This window comes from Camelus dromedarius, chromosome 3 (assembly GCF_036321535.1).
Source record: "Camelus dromedarius isolate mCamDro1 chromosome 3, mCamDro1.pat, whole genome shotgun sequence".
Classification (NCBI taxonomy): Eukaryota; Metazoa; Chordata; class Mammalia; order Artiodactyla; family Camelidae; genus Camelus; species Camelus dromedarius.
The window spans coordinates 92,220,280-92,237,771 of record NC_087438.1 but is presented as its reverse complement, the minus strand read 5'-3'; the positions used below and the strand labels follow the sequence as shown (position 1 = coordinate 92,237,771).

At 42.8% G+C, this 17,492-nt stretch overlaps 2 protein-coding genes across 4 annotated transcripts; one reads left to right on the top strand and one right to left on the bottom strand.

Annotated features, from left to right (window-relative positions):
- Window positions 1-3,321: 3,321 nt before the first annotated feature.
- LOC105090190 (cytochrome b-c1 complex subunit 8) lies at window positions 3,322-4,603 on the bottom strand. 3 transcript variants are annotated; one of them, XM_031449003.2, is made up of 3 exons: window positions 4,503-4,603; window positions 4,186-4,353; window positions 3,322-3,519 (listed from the first exon to the last, which is right to left on the bottom strand). In XM_031449003.2, exons 2-3 carry the CDS (start codon window positions 4,337-4,339, stop codon window positions 3,425-3,427), a joined length of 249 nt encoding a protein of 82 aa, XP_031304863.1. In that variant the 5' UTR covers window positions 4,340-4,353; window positions 4,503-4,603; the 3' UTR covers window positions 3,322-3,424. The 3 variants fall into 3 exon arrangements, with proteins under 3 accessions (XP_031304863.1, XP_031304864.1, XP_031304865.1); XM_031449004.2 differs by having other exon boundaries at window positions 4,520-4,602; XM_031449005.2 differs by having other exon boundaries at window positions 4,511-4,577.
- A 2,067-nt stretch (window positions 4,604-6,670) lies between these two features.
- Window positions 6,671-9,423, top strand: GDF9 (growth differentiation factor 9). Its single transcript, XM_010981399.3, has 2 exons — window positions 6,671-7,070; window positions 8,313-9,423. Exons 1-2 carry the CDS (start codon window positions 6,674-6,676, stop codon window positions 9,275-9,277), a joined length of 1,362 nt encoding a protein of 453 aa, XP_010979701.2. The 5' UTR covers window positions 6,671-6,673; the 3' UTR covers window positions 9,278-9,423.
- Window positions 9,424-17,492: the final 8,069 nt, after the last annotated feature.

The following is a 17,492-nucleotide window of genomic DNA, read 5'->3' as shown; positions in this document are numbered from 1 at the left end:
AATCTGATTAGGTAAGCAAAAGACTGAACAACCTGTTGTCCTAGAGCCAGCAGGATCTGTGGACTCGGTGCCAGCCTCCCCTCAACAAGCCTGGAGTTGATGTGCCAAATGGGATTTGGAACCTGCTCATTCCAAAGAGATACCTTCTCATGAGCCTCCATTTCTGCCTTCCTGTACTTCAACCAAAATCAAAGTAGCCTTTTGTGTGAACATAAGCCAATACCACAGCTGAGGGAAGGGTCTGCTCTGAGTCCCCTCTGTGAGGGGAAAAAAGGACCATTCAGCATGGGTGTGACAACACTGCAGAAGCCTTTGTGGCTCGAGCCTCTCTCTGCCTTGTGTGCTATCCCTCCTCCCAGAAGAAAAGATCCATTAGTTACTGCCTGTGGAAGGAATCACCGTGAGGGAAAGAATTTCAACATATGTCCACACTAACTCTGTAGTTGTTTTATTTAAGTATGGAGCAAAAATCAAACCTTTAAAAGCAAAGTGGCATCCAGACAGCTTTAAGTTGAAGTGATAGCAATTGTCCACAGCCATCCCACATCCTTGAGCAGAATCGTGAAGCCCTATTCCTGAAATTAAAAAAAAAATTTTTTTTAAATCCAGGCACTCTCTGCATTCAAGTACTTTGCTGAGTAAATCGATGCAAAACTACATGTTCCACCCTCCAGCAGAAAGGTCTCGGCAGCCTTTAATAGTTTGAGCCATAAGGAGAAAGAGTGCTTAGCTGGAAGGCAGGAGCCAGGGGCCTAGGTAGGGTAACTGACCAGGCCAGCCTTTCCCCTCTTTGGGCTTTAGTTTCTTGTTCTGTCGTGAGACAGGAGGATCTCTAAGGCCTCTCAGAACTCAACATGTTGGGGTTCAAGTGATTAATTTACAAGAAGTAAATGACTGAACACATTTGACAGCTTATACCTTGGTAACTCTTAATACAGCTCCTAGGGATTTTCTGTTTCTGAGATTAAGTGCCTAGAATGAAATGGGAGACAGAGGGCTTAGCTACATGAGCAGCTGTTTGAAACACATTCCAGGTGAATAGAAGATCACTAGGGCACAACAGTAACGGGAAACTTTTTTGCTATCCCTGAGCAGAAGGTACCTAATGAAAAATGAAAGACTCTGAAATGGAAAAACTTCCAGGTAAAACTTCAACAAAGGGTCAAAGTGTATTTGCTCTTTTGCTGGCTAGAACTGTCATGGACTTCTGGGCCTGCATCTCTGGGACTGTGGGCTGACTGGAGTCCCCTTTGCTGCATTCTGCAGCCCAGAGAGGAAAGCCCTGGGGGAGCAGGAGCACTGCTGGGGAAAGGGGCTAAAGGAACACCGGATTGTGCCCCAGCAGCAGGTGAAGGAGCATACTCCGGCTGGAGGCTCCAGGTGGGTGGGTTACAGGCAGAGGCCACAGCAGTGGTCTCTCTTCCTTAAGAGACTTCACCCACTTTCCTTTTTATGGATTTCTACAGATAGAATAGTCCATAAAATGACCCCAAATCCCACATCACATACGAGAGCACTGAGCTATGACAACTCATATTCCACACCCACCAGCACCCTGCTGCACAGAGCTCTGTGTCCCCAAGTTTAAAGAGGAAAGCCCTTTGGAAGGAGACAGGCTTAAAGCACCCTTAAACAATTTTATCCCAAAGCAGAAGCTCAGCACATGAAAGGGCTCAGAGAGCCCCTCCTCAGTAAAGCACACCTGGAATAAAAGGATTCAGACCAACAGGCTCAGTGCCTGGTCTGGACTGAGGAAGAGTAAGTTGGATTTTGAGCTGGTATCTCAAAAGGACTCATAGAACCAGGAATAAAAGTCCAAGGGTAAAATGAAGCCAAGATGGGAGATGGTGGCCATCGCCCCTAGGAAGCTTGGGGCCAAAATCAGAGGGGAAAAATTCAGATTAATGTCCTGTTAAGGCAATCATCGATCTTCCCCTGGCCGTGAGCCTGTTCAAACAATACAAAGTTTAGGAAGGGTACATTCACAGCTTCTTCAGGTCCACAGCTTTCATTAGATTCTCAAAGGCGTCTATGACCCCAAAACACCGCAGTTCAAGCAGCAAGCCCTGGGAATAAACTTGGACAAAGAGCCAAACTGGAAAATTAGACTGTTTGGTGAGGCAAGAGTTTTCATCACACCACTGTCCTTTGTTAAGCTTGCACCATCCTGCCGGACTCTTCCATATCAGTCATTTCACTGTTACCTCAGCCCTAAGGCTCTGTATTATTAACACATCTATTTTATGGGTGAGAAGCTCAAAGCTAAGGAATGTGGATTTCTTGCCTGCATCACACAGTGAGGAAGCAACAAAGGATATGGGCCCAAGTCTGTCCACCTCAGCCTCACCTCCTTACCCTGTGTCACAATGCAATCTATCTTGGCCGATTTTTGTTTTGAGGTATTTTAATTTTGATTCCTAAAAGGCAGGAGCAATCATTAGAATAAATGAAGATATACTCTGGGCCAGAAGCTAAGCTCACTGTAAAAGTTGCTGCTCTGGACCCAAGTGTCCTTAGAAGAGAAGTTTCTAGAACTAGAGCAGGGAACCAGAAGCATACAACTGCCAGCACTTGTCCCCACCACCTCCTGGTGTATGGAACAGGGTACCTTTTTCCACCACAAAGATTGTTCAAAGGCTCTAAAACAGGGGTAAACTTTTTCCATAAAGGGCCAGAGAGTAAATATTTTAAGCTTTATGGACCACACATGGTTGAAATCCACCATTAGCAACCTGGTACAAACACAGCCAGTTTGCTGACCCTAGTTCTAGAGGCAAAGGAGTCACCTCACCCCTTCCTCTGACAGCTGACTTCCTCCCAGGCTAAGGCAGGCTTGCCTTAGGAGGAAAGGTGGTACAGCATAGCTCTCACAGCACGAACTTCCTTGCCAGACTCTACCATTCACTGGCTGTATAATTCTGGGCAAATTACTTATCCTCTCTATGCCTGTGTCCTTATTTGCAAATTAAGTGTAACAGTGATACTTACTTCAAGAGGTAGCTGTGAGGTTTAAAACACTTTTATTTGTGTAAAAGGCTAAGAAAAGTAATTACATAATGACAATACAGTTACTAGATTTTATTGTCATTGTGGCAGCGGAGGCCGGGAGCCAACGTTCCCTACAATACATGCCATCCACAGGAGTAGCTGCAGCTACTGTTTTGTAGATTACAGAACAAGGGGTGAGCCACAATCCTTCACCAAACTCAGAGACTGGCCAAAATTGTTCAGGCCTCATGCTGGAGAGGGGAGTTTATGAACTTGAAAATTAGCAGACACATCCAAGGACTCTGCTCATAAAAATGCAAAATCACAACAGTGTAGCCCATAATAAGTTTATTGTGTCTTCAGGACACTACAATGTAGACTCCTCTCCCAGAGAAGGGTCTTTCAGAGACAAGGAACCATTATCCAGATGAGCTGCTCATTTGTCATTTTCATAAGTAGCTGGATTCTTCCTTTTCGATCTCTCAAACTCTTGGGTTCCCCACGTGTAGAGAAGATAAAACGCTACAAATGCTATAAAAATAAAAAACGAGAGTAAGCAGTGAGCACATATAAGGCACAAGGGTCCCAGTCCTCATTTCTGACTCAGCATATTCTGCCCTCCTGTCTCTAGTTTTTAAGAAAGCACTCTTAAACCAGATCAGGAAAGGCTGCATTACACACACATTTTACAGGTGGCCCAAAGAAAGGAGTTCACCGAGGAAAATTTGTTACCAAATCTTCCCTATCTCTCCCCTGTTGCACATTTTAAAATACTTTAATGAGATAACAGATCAAGTTCACACAACATAAACATCATTTAACCATTTTGAAATGTACACTTCTGTGAGTTTCAGCAAATTCACAATATTGTGCAACTCGCATCACCATCTGTTGCACATTTAACACAGAACAGTTCATCTCTAAAAAAGAAGTGGGTAAAGATGACCTCAGATGGAGACGATGGAGTCACATAAGTGACCTTGGGCCAGTCCTTTTAAGTTCTCCGTGACTCACTTCCCTCATCTGTAGGATAGGGAGGATGCTATGACCAGTTCAAGGGCCTTCAAGAATATCCAGTGAGAAAACGTGTGCATGGCAAGCTGCAGGGCGCCCGCCCGTCGCAGAGCGCTCACTGAGGGGACCCGCCGTTCCCACGGTGGATGGAAGTCCAGACCCCCGCCTAGCCAAGGAACTCACGCGGCGCGACCCTAAGGATGCACGCCCGAGTGCGGCGCAGCACGTTGGGGATGCCCTTGCTGAAGTAGTTCGGAAAGGCGCGCTGCTCGAAGGGCGACAAGCTGTAGGTGATCACATGCCGCATCCGCGTCAGGTGCCCAAACTCGCGGCCCATGGTCGCAGCGGCGCCTGCAGTACGGAGGGAGGACAGACGCTGGGCTCAAGCCCGGGACGCGCCGCCCCCAACCCGAGACCCTCCCCGGCGTCCCCCGTTTCTCCCAGCCTAGGCGGCGCCCCCACCCTCCCGAGGCCACCGAGATCGGGCGGCAGAACCTCACCCCCGCACCGAGGTCACCTCGCCCTCCACAGTACGGGATCCACCGGCCTCAGCCCGCCACTTCCGGTAGGGCCGGGCGCCGCGCTAGGAGGCGGTGACGTCACTTCCGGGAGCGCAATTTCCCGGCCGTCTCCAGTGGGAGGCGCCGTTTCCTCCGTGCGGGAGAGAAGTGCCCTGGACAGGTGACGTGTGGTGGGCGGTGCTTGGGCGGGGGGTGGGGCCTAGCACGATTGGCGGGCACTGGGACGGGGGTACCCCCCGAGCCCCTCTAGCTTCTCTTGGGTCTTCGCCCTTCTGAGGAGCCGCTGGAGGCGGCCAGAGCTGGGCGGGACCAAGAGGTGAAGAGCAAGGTGACTGCCAACTTCGAGGGTCGAGACAGCCGCGCGCTAAAGGCCGGTGTCCTCCCGCGGTGGAGAGCGCCCCGGAGGCCGGAGGAGGTGCCGCCTGGCAGCCGACACGAGGTTTTATACGGTCCTGTCCAGTGGCTGGAACTGGGATCGGTTATGTTCAGACCATCATTGACCCCAGGACCCGAGTCAAGGACACGGAACTGGGACTTCTCTTGGCAGCCACCGGATTACAGTGGCAGAGTGTAGACTTTTCCAGGAGAGATTAAAACGTTTCCTCAAATCCAGCCACAACAGACTTCACATAATTGTCCAGCAACTGCTGAACAACTGTTAGTGGTGGGAGGAGGGAAGGAAGAGGCGACCTTCACAGCAGCCAGCTCTCCCCTCTCCACGACAGGGCTTGGCCAGGGACGGACTGTCAGGTTGCCCACAATTCGCTCCACTTCCCAGGGAGGGAGGCAGGAACGTGTGTAAGGCGATATCATTTTTGGGAAAGTGCTTTCTACTTAAGAATGCTGCTGTCCTGTGCAGCTGACTGACTTTCCCACTTGATGCAGCATGTCTGTACATGTTTTGTTCATGGAATTGCTAGCCGTATGTAATCTAGATCCAAGTTTGCATTCAACAGTTTGAGTGCGTTTTATAACCCTGCTTACCAGTGACCGGCTAGGGGAAGCTTGGCAGGCAATTTACAAATTAAACTTAAAATTTACTTATATACCTTAGTTTTATCAGCCCAGGCCCTGCATAGACTGGTTCTGTATCTTGTACTGTGAGTGTAGGTTGACTTTCTCTCAGAAAACAGTCTCCTTAGGGGTGGCACTGGATATCCTCTCATTTCAGCTATCCAAGGTGCACCCTTGTCTCATTTTTCTGAAACATAATCTCTAACCTGATCTCCGCTCAGAGGCAGAAACATAAATACTTACAAGAGTTAAGAACAAAAATACCCTAGCAAATTCTACCACCATTTGAGTGATTAATGAAAAACAAATAAAACTTTATTTTCTAGCACCTGCAAAGATGTATAGAATAGACCTTTCAAGCAAAGTTTGTGTAGGCAAATGTGCAGACCAAAGTGAAGGCATCAAGGTGTTATAAAATGAGTCAAGATTAAAGGTGACATCCTCCTTTTTAAGGCATGTTGCAGTAATCCAAGTACATATCCTTATTAAGCTACCTCAGAGAACTATGCAACTTAGCAGTTTTCTGCTCTCTGGAATTTCAATGCCAATTGCGACTTTCTCTCACCCTCCAAATCAGCATGCAGTAAATAATTATTCTAAGCACCTGAAAATGGGAGCGGTGGGGAGGATAAAGAAGAGTAAACCCAATACCATAAATTGCATACCCACAGATCTGCCAAACATTGTGAATAATTAGCTTTTCCATATGCCTTGGAAGTTTCAGCAAATACCTAAGGAACATTTTAAGAATCCTACTCGCTCTGAAAAAATGAGTGGTTTTATTTTAAGATCAGTCCTCAATTTCTCTTAGCCTTTCAGCTACATGATTAGACCATTAGTATAATGATAACTTAAGACATTTTAAATAAATGCCAGGGAAAAGGAAGAGGAAAGCTAAATAACCAAATATATCCATATGTAAGGAGGACAAATTGGATAAATAGGGTTCTGTCAGGTGTTTGACATATAGCTGATAGAACTATCTTCAGCTGGGCATCCTTGAGGTCTGATTACAGACGTGAACCTAGCCCACCCACACACCTAAATTTTATTTAAGAGACCAACCGAGGCTCTTCCTGGTTTGTAGGAGGAAGACTGGTATGGGGAAATGTGCTCCTTGCTAATTCTTCCAAGCCATGGCACTTCCCAGCAAATTCTTCCTTTGGTTTTGCTGCTTTGCTTGGCTTTATTTTCCTATTAGCCTTGGTTCTCAGGCTTCTAGCAGAGAAGCTCAGATTGCCGCTAGTGCTGCATTGGAATCTGAGGCTCAGCCTTGGTCTTTGCTACAGCCTCTAGATGAGAGACACAGATCTGGCCTCCTTTCCCCTCTCTTCAAAGTTCTCTATGATGGGCCAGATGGGGCCCCTAGGCTGCAGCCAGACGCCAGAGCTTTGCGCTACATGAAGAGGCTCTATATGGCATATGCTACCAAGGAGGGGATCCCCAAATCCAACAGAAGTCCCCTCTACAACACTGTTCGGCTCTTCACCCCCTGTACCCAGCACAAGCAGGCTCCTGGGGACCAGGCAACAGGTGTGTAGGAGCAGATTGGGTAATGGGTAGAGGGAAGATGATAGACCTTCTCCTTTCCATTACAGAAAGGAGCTGTGTTTTGCGCCTTGAACGGCATTTTACTTTGCAATTATTCAATATCAAAATCCAAGCAAATCTGGTACTTGAACTTACTGTTTCCTCCTTATGTCCTCATGAGTTACGGTGGGTTAATATGATAGAATTTTAGAGCTAGAAGAGACTTAATGGCTCAGTAGGCTGATGAAAGTGCCGCTAGGGTTAGTGTCTTGTCCAGGGTCACAAAATCAAGACTGGAAACCAGGCATTTTGACTTCCAGTTGCTTATTCTTCCCATTCTACCAATGCTGGACTGGAAATGAGCCTAAAATACCTTTTACAGCTATTGGTGTGCTTTATGAAACAGAATGTTTTCTCTGTAGTTTTTGCTGTGAGTGGAAAGCTTAAGTCCCAGTGGATCTTTGTAAGAACGCAGTGTTAGCTGACAGTCTTGGGTGTGTGAGAGAAGGGAGCAGCACTATAAAAAACAAAAACAATATTCACTAGCTCCTGACTTCTAACCCAGCAGGTCAGTTGTGGCTCGTTAAAACCCTTCTTTGATGTCCTATTTTATTATAGTGGGTTTTTGAGCGTCTGTTGTCAGTCTCAAGTGTTCCCAATTAACATAGACAGTAAGTTTTCTTTATTGACTCTTTCAATAAGGACTTAGAATGCCTTAACAAGCCTGGTAAGTGTTTTTTCTTTTTTTCCCTAAGTTTTTGGGTGGGGAGCTAATTAGGTTTTTAATTTATTTTTTAATGGAGGTACTGGGGCTTGAATCCAGGACCACATGCATGCTAAGCACACACTCTACCACTGAGCTATACCCTCCCCCTGCCACTAAGTGTTTATTTTGGTGTAGTTTTCCCTTTACAGACTCTCCAAGAGAAAAATAATGCTTTCCTTTTTAGCATTCCCTGTGTTTGGAGCAAATTATTTAGATTCTGAAACTTCAGAATGTAGAGACCCCTGTTTTAATTTATCACCAAAGCGGCTCTGACTTCCTGGTGATAAAGTACCCAGCTGTAAGCGCTGATTATCTGCTTTTTCTTCATAACTCCCATCTCACCCCCGCTTTTGTTTTGAGGCTTGAGAAAGTGGGAAAAGAGGGGCAAAAGCACATACTGAGGTACTAACTCCTTGATTTGACTTCCTGCTATGTTCCATTTGTATTGAGCACTACTGGTGGATTGTTTTTCTTCTCAGGAACCCTTCCATCAGTGGACCTGCTGTTTAACCTGGATCGTGTTACTGCTGTTGAACATTTACTCAAGTCAGTCTTGCTATACACTTTCAGCAATTCCGTTGCTTTTCCTTCTCCTGCTAAATGTGTGTTTAACCTGGTGATTAAAGAGCCAGAGCTTTCTAGCAAGACTCCCCCTAAAGCTCCAAACTCATTTACCGTTAACTCACAGTTTGAATTTAGAAAGAAATACAAATGGATTGAGATTGATGTGACCGCTCTCCTTCAGCCCCTAGTGGCCTCCAACAGGAGGAGTATTCACATGTCTGTAAATTTTACATGTCTGACAGCCCAGCCGCAGCGTCCTTCAGCACAGACAAGTCCACTTCATACGACTCTCCTGGTGCCCCCCTCACTGCTTTTATATCTGAATGACACAAGTGCTGAGGCTTATCACAGGCGGTATTCCCACCACCATAAAAGGAGGCCTTCACATGTTCCTGACCAGAAGGGAGGGCTGTCCACTTATCCCACGGGAGAAGAGGCTGCTGAGCCTGTAAGAGCTTCCCGTCACCGGAGAGATCAGGAAACGGTCAGCTCTGAATTGAAGAAGCCTCTGGTTCCAGCTTCACTCAATCTGAGTGAATACTTCAAACAGTTTCTTTTTCCCCAGAATGAGTGTGAGCTCCACGACTTTAGACTTAGCTTTAGTCAGCTGAAGTGGGACAACTGGATTGTGGCCCCACGCAAATACAACCCTCGATACTGTAAAGGGGACTGTCCGAGGGCAGCGGGACATCGGTACGGCTCCCCGGTTCACACCATGGTGCAGAACGTCATCCACGAAAAGCTCGACCCCTCAGTGCCGCACTCGTCCTGTGTGCCTGCCAAGTACAGCCCTTTGAGTGTTTTGACCATTGAGACTGATGGCTCAATTGCTTATAAAGAATATGAAGATATGATAGCCACTCAGTGCACCTGTCGTTAACATCGGGCCCTCTAAACTAAAACCTTGAGCCTCTCAGGCAAAATAAATGCTGTGTGCCTATCTGTGCCTTCAGGAGAAAGCTTCGTGTGTCAGATCTCTATAAGGCAGTGTGCGTCGTGTAAAGGGGGGCCTGTGTAGATTAGCACATTCGGCAGTACCTGTCAGTGTAAAGGGCTAACATCTGCCTTTTTTATTTCCAAGTGTAAATGAGTTGCCATTATTTTGGAGAGCTTTAAATTTTTTTCCCTGAGTTATTTTTTTCTTTTCGGAGGAGTCTTGTTTTTGACGTAAAAACTTAATTAGCATAAATTGTGGTTGGGATTGCAGCACTGAATAGACAATTCAGAGTGCTGTAGTCTTGTTTAATGGAAGAATAAATTTCTGTCAGTGGCAAAAATTGTGTGTAACTTTAATTAAAGATTTGCTTTTTAATTGTCATTTGATGGGGAGAGAAAGTATATTGAAAAGCTAGTCTTGGCTCAACTTTTTATCCCTTTTGCCGAGTGAAAGACACTAACTTCTCCCTAAATCCCCATCAGGTGAGAGTCCCTAGACTAGAGAATATGCAATGTAACCCATTTCTGTTGTATTTGTGATTGGTGCTAACTTTGCTCCTTAGATGGCTAGTGTAAATCAGCTGACTCACATCAAACAGTAACATTTGTCCCATTTATTTAAAGGAAATTGCTTGCAAATTTTCCCAAGAAAATGCAGTGTTCAAGATTTTTTTTTTGAAATGTACCATCTCCTTTATATAGTTAAAATTTCTGACCCTTTGGAAGGAGGTCAAGAAGCACTTTTTCCTTTGTTGGTTGGTTTTTGCTGCTTTCCCTCAGCTCCTATCACTCCACCCCCATAGATTTTTTCCAGGTGGATTTAGTACTGTTAGCACTAAATGAAGTTGGCAGCGGCTAGGTTATGTTACAGAGCGGGCCTTGTTTGGGTATGAGGGCTTTCCTGTAAAATCTACCCTGAGAGAGCCCTGGAGGTACAGAGTTGGGGCTAATGCAGTGATTTCTGTTTCAGAGTTCGTAAAACCCTGCTCTACAAACTAAGATCGTAAGAAGTACTTCTTGTAAATGATCTTTGCTTGGTGCTTAGTGTCTAAAGAAGTCAGCTGGGATTTTGATTTAAATTAGTTAGAGATATATTGTCATCTTAACAATGTTAAGTCTTCATTCCACAAACCTGGGATGTTTTCCATCTATTTAGTTCCTTTTTTCGTTTTTTTCAACAATGTTTTGTTTTTTAAGTATGATTTGTGCTTTCCACTGTTAAATTGATTTCTAGGTATTTTGTTCTTTTTGATGCTATTGGGAATGGAATTTTTTTTTAAATTTCTAAACGTTATTGAAGTATAGTCAGTTTATGATGCTGTGTCAATTTCTGGTGTACAGCATAATGTTTCAGTCATGCATTTACATACATATATTCCTTTTCATATTCTTTTTCATTATAGCTTACTAGAAGATGTTGAATATAGTTCCATGTGCTATACCGTAGAAACGTGCTGATTACCTATCTTATATATATTAGTTAATATCTATAAATTGGAATTGTTTTCTTAACTTCATTTTTTAATTGTTTCCTAGTGCTATGTTGCATACACATTACTGCACATACAGACAGAAATGCTCTATTACCTGCTCATGATTTTTTTCCTCTAAAAAACATTTTTCAGAAAAATAGGATGGAAAACAAGTTTTTAGGTGGCCCAATTTCCAAATAACTTTGCCATCTTGTGTAACCTGAAGGAGTCATTATTTGTAAATGATGTTGCAAGTATAAGAGAGAAATGGTATTTCAAGGGTTTTGAATCATCCTCTGTCATTCCTAGCAGTATAGAATGGCAAGGGCATGAGTAATGGTGGGAGGATACAAATGAGCCTATTTGAAGGTAAATCTCCTTGAAATATGGCTGTTGTCAAATGGACAGAATGGAATCTATCAACTTTAAGGGTTCTTCATAGCTCCCCAGTTACCCTAAACTGACTTTTTCCCCCTTGAAACAGGGGAATTTGTTTTGCTTTGTTGTTTCTGTCTTTTTCCACGGCCTAGTTCTGTGGCTGAGTAAGGAATATGGTCTGTAATCAGAAGGTTTTGAAAAGAAGAAAATGAAGGGGTGGTTCTGATGGAAGTTAAGTATTAGTCAATGCCAAAACGAGGACTAGAAAAATAGTCCATCCGTATAGGTAAGTTCTAAAATTGACTTCAGACACTTAGGCACAGTGTGGTGAGGCTACAGCTGAGTAATGATAGCTCGAAGAACTCTAAGCTTGCCGCCTCCCCCTCCACCCTTAGGCTTCATTTGTAAATCTAGTCTCTTTCATTCATTGGACAGTGTTAATACTCAGGGCTTATATATCTGCTACATTTAAATTTCAAAGATTCTCTTCTACACAACTGAGGAGGATCTAATAGTCTCCCAACTGCCTCCTCCGTATGAAACCTGTTTTTCTTCGGTTACTTTGATAAAAGCTACTGCTTTAGAAAATAAATGGGAAAGGACAACAGTGATTTCGATCTGGAAATTCAAGGATGAGGCTACATCTACCTTAAATAGATGCATTCAGGTTTGGAATTTAGTCCAGATGAGATAGGAGGTCACCTAATGTGATGAGTGCCTTAGTGTGCCAAGGAACAATGGGCCATGTCAGGAGCTGGGTTCACCTTCAGCTCTGAGTTTCCTGCTTTTATCAGTTTAAAACAACTCCTGTGTTATGTTAAATACTTGGCGTTTTCCTAATCAGCTTCAAGGGCAGCAGCCACTGAATGTGATTTAGAACTCAGTTTAGACAGCCTCTGGGAAAAATGAAGTTCTGGCATAAGGCAAAGGAGGGAGGTATTCATGGCTATATAAGCCATAAAGGAGAGATGCTCCAATGAAAGAACTTGTTTTATCTCAAAACTTTAAGCAGTGGATTTTAATTTGCAACTTCGGAGGGATTTTAACTTATAAAATAATTGAAGTGAAATTAAAACATTGAAAATATTCTTTAGATTATTTAGAGGATGTAAATCCCCAAAACATTTCTTAGGTATATAGATTGGCTAAATGGATTGATACATTAGAAAACTAAGCTGTTTTATAAATTAACTGTTCTCTAAATATAAACACAACCAGGAGATTCGGACACTCAGTCCTTTACCAGAATTGACAAGTGAAGTAGGTTCTCTTCATGTGGTTAATTACCAAACCACAGATTTACTAGTCAGTTTTTGGAAAGGGCCTAGATTTTTCAGTAAGACTAGGACTATTTCAGTATCCATTTAAATAACAGGATTTTATAGCTGGCCTGACAGTATTTCTCTGCCCTACCTTACTATGTAATACAATTTGTATGGAAGCACTGAGTAGTGAGTTATGTGTAGATAAGGGCCACTTGTACATTTTGGACATCTTAATAAGAATAAATGCTTTGTGAATGGTTTAGAGTCATTTATAGGCCTGTGTTTGGTGCTGAAGTCTTTGCACATGGGAATGCTATAACGGGGAGTGTTAGGGGTTTGCAGCCTGTGCCTGAATGTCATTTGGGCCTTCTCAGAAATAATTAGCCCGTTGAATAAATATTTATTGAACCTTGACTATGCGTCAGCTACTGTGTGTGGTTAAGAACAGAGTCTGATGTCCTCAGCTCCAGGAAAAATAGGTCACATACCAGAAATGGAGACTTCCTTTTTCACCCTAAGTTCCATCAGTGAGCATGTGTCACCTTAGAACATTCTCTGGAGAAAGACATTTTGGGGGTTGTACTACATAAGCTGGCTGAATGAATACTAAATTATCTTACTTCGAGAATTTCTTAAATTAAACTTTTAAAAGATAATGAGATTCACATGCAATTGTAAGAAATAAAGAGGGGAGGGTCTATCTCGATTGTAGAGTATGTGCTTAGCATGCAAAGGGTCCTGGGTTCAATTCCCCAGTACCTCCACAAAATAAATAAACCTAATTACGTCCTCGTCCCCCAAAAGAGAAAGAGACACCGTATATCCTTTATCCAGTTATCTCAATGATATTTTGCACAGCTATAGCATACTGTCACAACTAGGGTATTGACATTGTTACACTAGGTTAGAATTTTTCACAATTGAAACTTACTTGGGTCAAGGGAAATGCTGACCCTAACATCAATGAAGTTTCGATACCTCCTGATGGAATTAATGGTTCAGCATTTTTTCATCTTAACATTTTACCTCTACCCTTGAAACTTTGAGTCTTTTAAACTACAAATACCTATTCAGTAAATATTTCTTGGGCACATTTGGGCCAGGGACTGCTCTAGATGCTAGTGTAAGGATGGTAAACAAGATAGACATGGCACTTGCTCTCAGGGAACTTCTGTTACAGTGAGGAGAGACGGGCAGTAAACAATTAAACAACATAAGCAGCCATGTACTTCTCGGCAGAACAAAGGGAGATGAGAACAAGCTTGCCTTCTAAGACCAGAAAGAACTGGGTATAACAAGTAAGTGAGGAAGGAGAGAGAGTGAGTGGATCGCCAAGTGGAGTCAGAGAAGATGAGGTGGAAGAAACCAGCAGAGCAGAGGATACAAGGGCAAGTCAGACAGCTCAAGGGGATGGGATTTTTATGCCAAGTTCAATAGGAAGCCCTTAAGAGTGTTTAATCGAGGGCCTAAAATGGTTAGATTCATTTTTTAAAAGATCATTGCAGTGTTCTGTGTTTGACAGACAAGTCTTAAGCAGGGAGACCTTCTGGGATTTAGGGGGCTATTGTCATGGTCCAGGTGAGAGGAGATACTGTCTACGTGTCTTGACAGTGGAGAATGGGATGCAGAGACATGAAAAAACTTGGAATTTATTTTTGTGGCTTCTGTTTGTTACTTGGCCTGTCTCTCTGAGGTTGTAGGATGGCAACCTTCTACTAAGAGAGGAAACTTAGGTCCTTACAGTGAAATGAGAGGGTAAAACTTACTCCATTCCCTGGCTTCATATCCCCACCCACATGAGCTGCCTCTTAATTATGATTTTTCTTCTGTATGTTTTTTTCTTTCAGTTTGGAGGCTTTTCTCAAATGTCTTTTGTTGTCCATTTATAAGAGTAAGGCTCTAGAAAGCTGTTGGAAGCTCTGCATTAGAGTGTGGGATATGTTAATTAATGAGCCCTTCGGTTTGAAGCCTCTCTGTTTAAATTTTTCCTCAAAAGAATTGGCCGGTCTTCTGGTGAGAGGAAGATGGGGCAAAGATACACACCTATCTGGTGAAAATTGGTCATCTTAGAGCCCAGCAATGGAAAGGGCTACCTAATCCCTTTTTATCCCAATGTTGCATCTCTTACCCCAGTCTTCACCATGCCTGGAGTTCATTTGTCTGGAGCCTCTTTGCTTTAACTCTTGCACAGAATCAATCCCTAGTCTCTTGATGGGCTGGGGGAGGGGTGGTCCCTTAGTTGCTTGGGATGGGTCCAGCTGTTCCTGCTGCAGACTTGGGCAGTACCCACTCACAGTCATAGGTGGCACCTCCGCATTCCATGGCACACGGCATCTTCATTTCCTGAGCTTTCCCAGGGTTCTGTGCTGTGACTCACCTAGGTTCTCCTTGATGTCCCCACCCCTGCCAGGTTTAGATTTCCTTTTTAATTAGCTCTGCTCACTCTTCTGGCCAATTTTCAGCCCAAAACTTTGTTCACACATCTGCGGTGCTCACCTCACCTACTCTTTGCCCTACGGGTATATTTGATATTCACTTCTTCTAATGTTAGTGGGAGGGACTAGAGATAAATGCATGTGTTCAGCTCTCCAAATCAAAAAGGGGCACTTCTTTAAGTACCATGTCAAGTCCTTGTTCAAATCTCTACTTAGAGAAAGTAGGTAAGAAAACGTCTATAGCAAATTGTAGTCCCTTTGTGACCTGCAAAGAACTTTCTACATGTTGTCTATTTGATGACTTCTTTTTTTTTAGTTTTTTTTTAACATTTTTATTGACTTATAATCATTTTACAATGTTGTGTCAAATTCCAGTGTAGAGCACAATTTTTCAGTTATACATGAACATATATATATTCATTGTCACATTTTTTTTCTCCATGAGCTAACATAAGATCTTGTATATATTTCCCTGTGCTATACAATGTAATCTTGTTTATCTATTCTACAATTTTGAAATCCCAGTCTATCCCTTCCCACCCTCTGCCCCCTTGGCAACCACAAGTTTGTATTCTATGTCTATGAGTCTATTTCTGTTTTGTATTTATGCTTTGTTTGTGTGTGTGTGTGTTTTTTTTTTTTTTAGATTCCACATATGAGTGATCTCATATGGTATTTTTCTTTGTCTTTCTGGCTTACTTCACTTAGAATGACATTCTCCAGGAGCATCCATGTTGCTGCAAATGGCATTATGTTGTCAGTTTTTATGGCTGAGTAGTATTCCATTGTATAAATATACCACATATTTGATGACTTCTTTAAACTCCTGCATCTAATCCTCGTCCCGTGAGTTTTGTGGAAGGAAAGTAGAAGGGAGTCTGAAGCAGGAGAACATCTAAAATTTGGACTGTGTACCATATTTAACAACAACAACAAAAAAGTAACTCATTAGACAGTATTGACTAGCAGGACCAAACTACTTACCAATAAACAATCTCAAATTTTGCCTAAACATAGAAAAACAGTTCAATTGTAACTGTGGAAAAGGAGCTTAACAGGTTATTTTAATAAGCAAAATAAAGGTTAATGTGCCCAACTTCCATTGCATCATTTGCCAGGAAAATTTATGCTGCAAACTTTGTAAATCATTGCATAATTGGAGGAGAAACCATTCAGGATCATAAGTTTTCATTGTGTTCATGCCCTTGGCCATTACCAGTCTGTGAAATGTTTGTAAAATGTTAAAGCAGGGTTGTGGAGTTGAAGAAATCTTGGGGATTTTCTGAGTTGATGCCACACATTGAGCACTTTCTAGAACTAAAGTGTTCATGACTTCATCTTATTCAGCTCCTTCTTCAACAAAACTCCAGGCAAATGAGCTAAAAAGAGTAGTAGGTAGGTACACCCCAGGGAACAGAGTAGCTAAAAGCATGAGCCCTGGCTATACTTTCAGGCAAGTGAGCTAACATCTCTGAACCCAGTTTCATCATCCTTAAAATGGGGATACAAATAGAACCTCTTTTTTTCTATTTTTTAGGGTTGTGAGGATTAAATAAGTTAATACACGTAAAGAACTTAGAACAATATCAGGCAAACAGATTCTCACAAAGCGCTGCTTTTATTAGTACCACCGTAACTCAGATGCTCTGAAGCTGTGCCATCCAGTACGGTAGTCATTCACACGCTATGTGTGGCTATTGAGCATTTAACATGTGGCTTATCAAAGTTGACATGACCTATGAATGTAAAATACACACCAGATCTCAAAGATGGGATGAAAAAAAGAATGTAAAATATCTAATTTTGTTACATTGGTTGCATGCTGAAAAGGTAATATTTTGATTTATTGGATCTATTTGGATATAGTAAATATGTATATGTATATATTTAATATATATTAAGATTTATTTCACCTGTTTCTTTTTTTCCCACTTTTTTAATGTGGCCATTAGATACCATCAAACTACATATGTGGCTCATATTCTCTTTCTATTGGACAGCACAGCAGTCTCTTCCTCATGTGATTTCACTCTTAACTCCACCCTGATACGGCCCCCACAAGGAAGAGCTCATGACACTTAAAAAGCACATAAATTATACAATCGGCCCTCTGTATCAACTAGGTTCTGCATCTGGATTCAACCAATCTTGGGGTGTGCAACCCTCATATATGGAGAGCTGACTGTATACATCGCTTTCTATATGGGACTTGAGCATCATGGATTTTGGTATCCGCAGGGAGTCCTGGAACCAATCCCCCTGGATACTGATGGAAACACTGTGTATTTACTAAGCTGATAAATTTCCTTCCTCCTAGCTTTCTCTTTTGAATAATAATTGATACTCAAATGTACTTCTTTCCCACTACGGAACTGCCCAAGCCTGGGAGAATTATCAATGGTAAAAGGTGATTCACAGCTCTTGCTGCTGAAAATAGTCACAACAATTTGAGGAAAGAGGCTCAGATTGATATACATATGTCTAGCATGTGTTAATTTTCTGTAGCTACCTTTGGAGTGTAGTTCTTAGGGGCTGTCTGATTATCTGTCCTTTCCAAGTCAAAGGAACGGACAGAAACTTTGTTCTGCCAAACTTCTCTTTCTTCCATG

Bases quoted from the DNA above. Each gene is read 5' to 3' on its own strand.
- LOC105090190 (XM_031449003.2), bottom strand. From the start codon at position 4,339: ATGGGCCGCGAGTTTGGGCACCTGACGCGGATGCGGCATGTGATCACC. The intron at 3,520-4,185 runs GTGAGTTCCTTG...TTATTTTTATAG, and splicing joins CATCCTTAGGGTCGCGCCGC to CATTTGTAGCGTTTTATCTT.
- GDF9 (XM_010981399.3), top strand. From the start codon at position 6,674: ATGGCACTTCCCAGCAAATTCTTCCTTTGGTTTTGCTGCTTTGCTTGG. The intron at 7,071-8,312 runs GTGTGTAGGAGC...TTTTCTTCTCAG, and splicing joins TCCTGGGGACCAGGCAACAG to GAACCCTTCCATCAGTGGAC.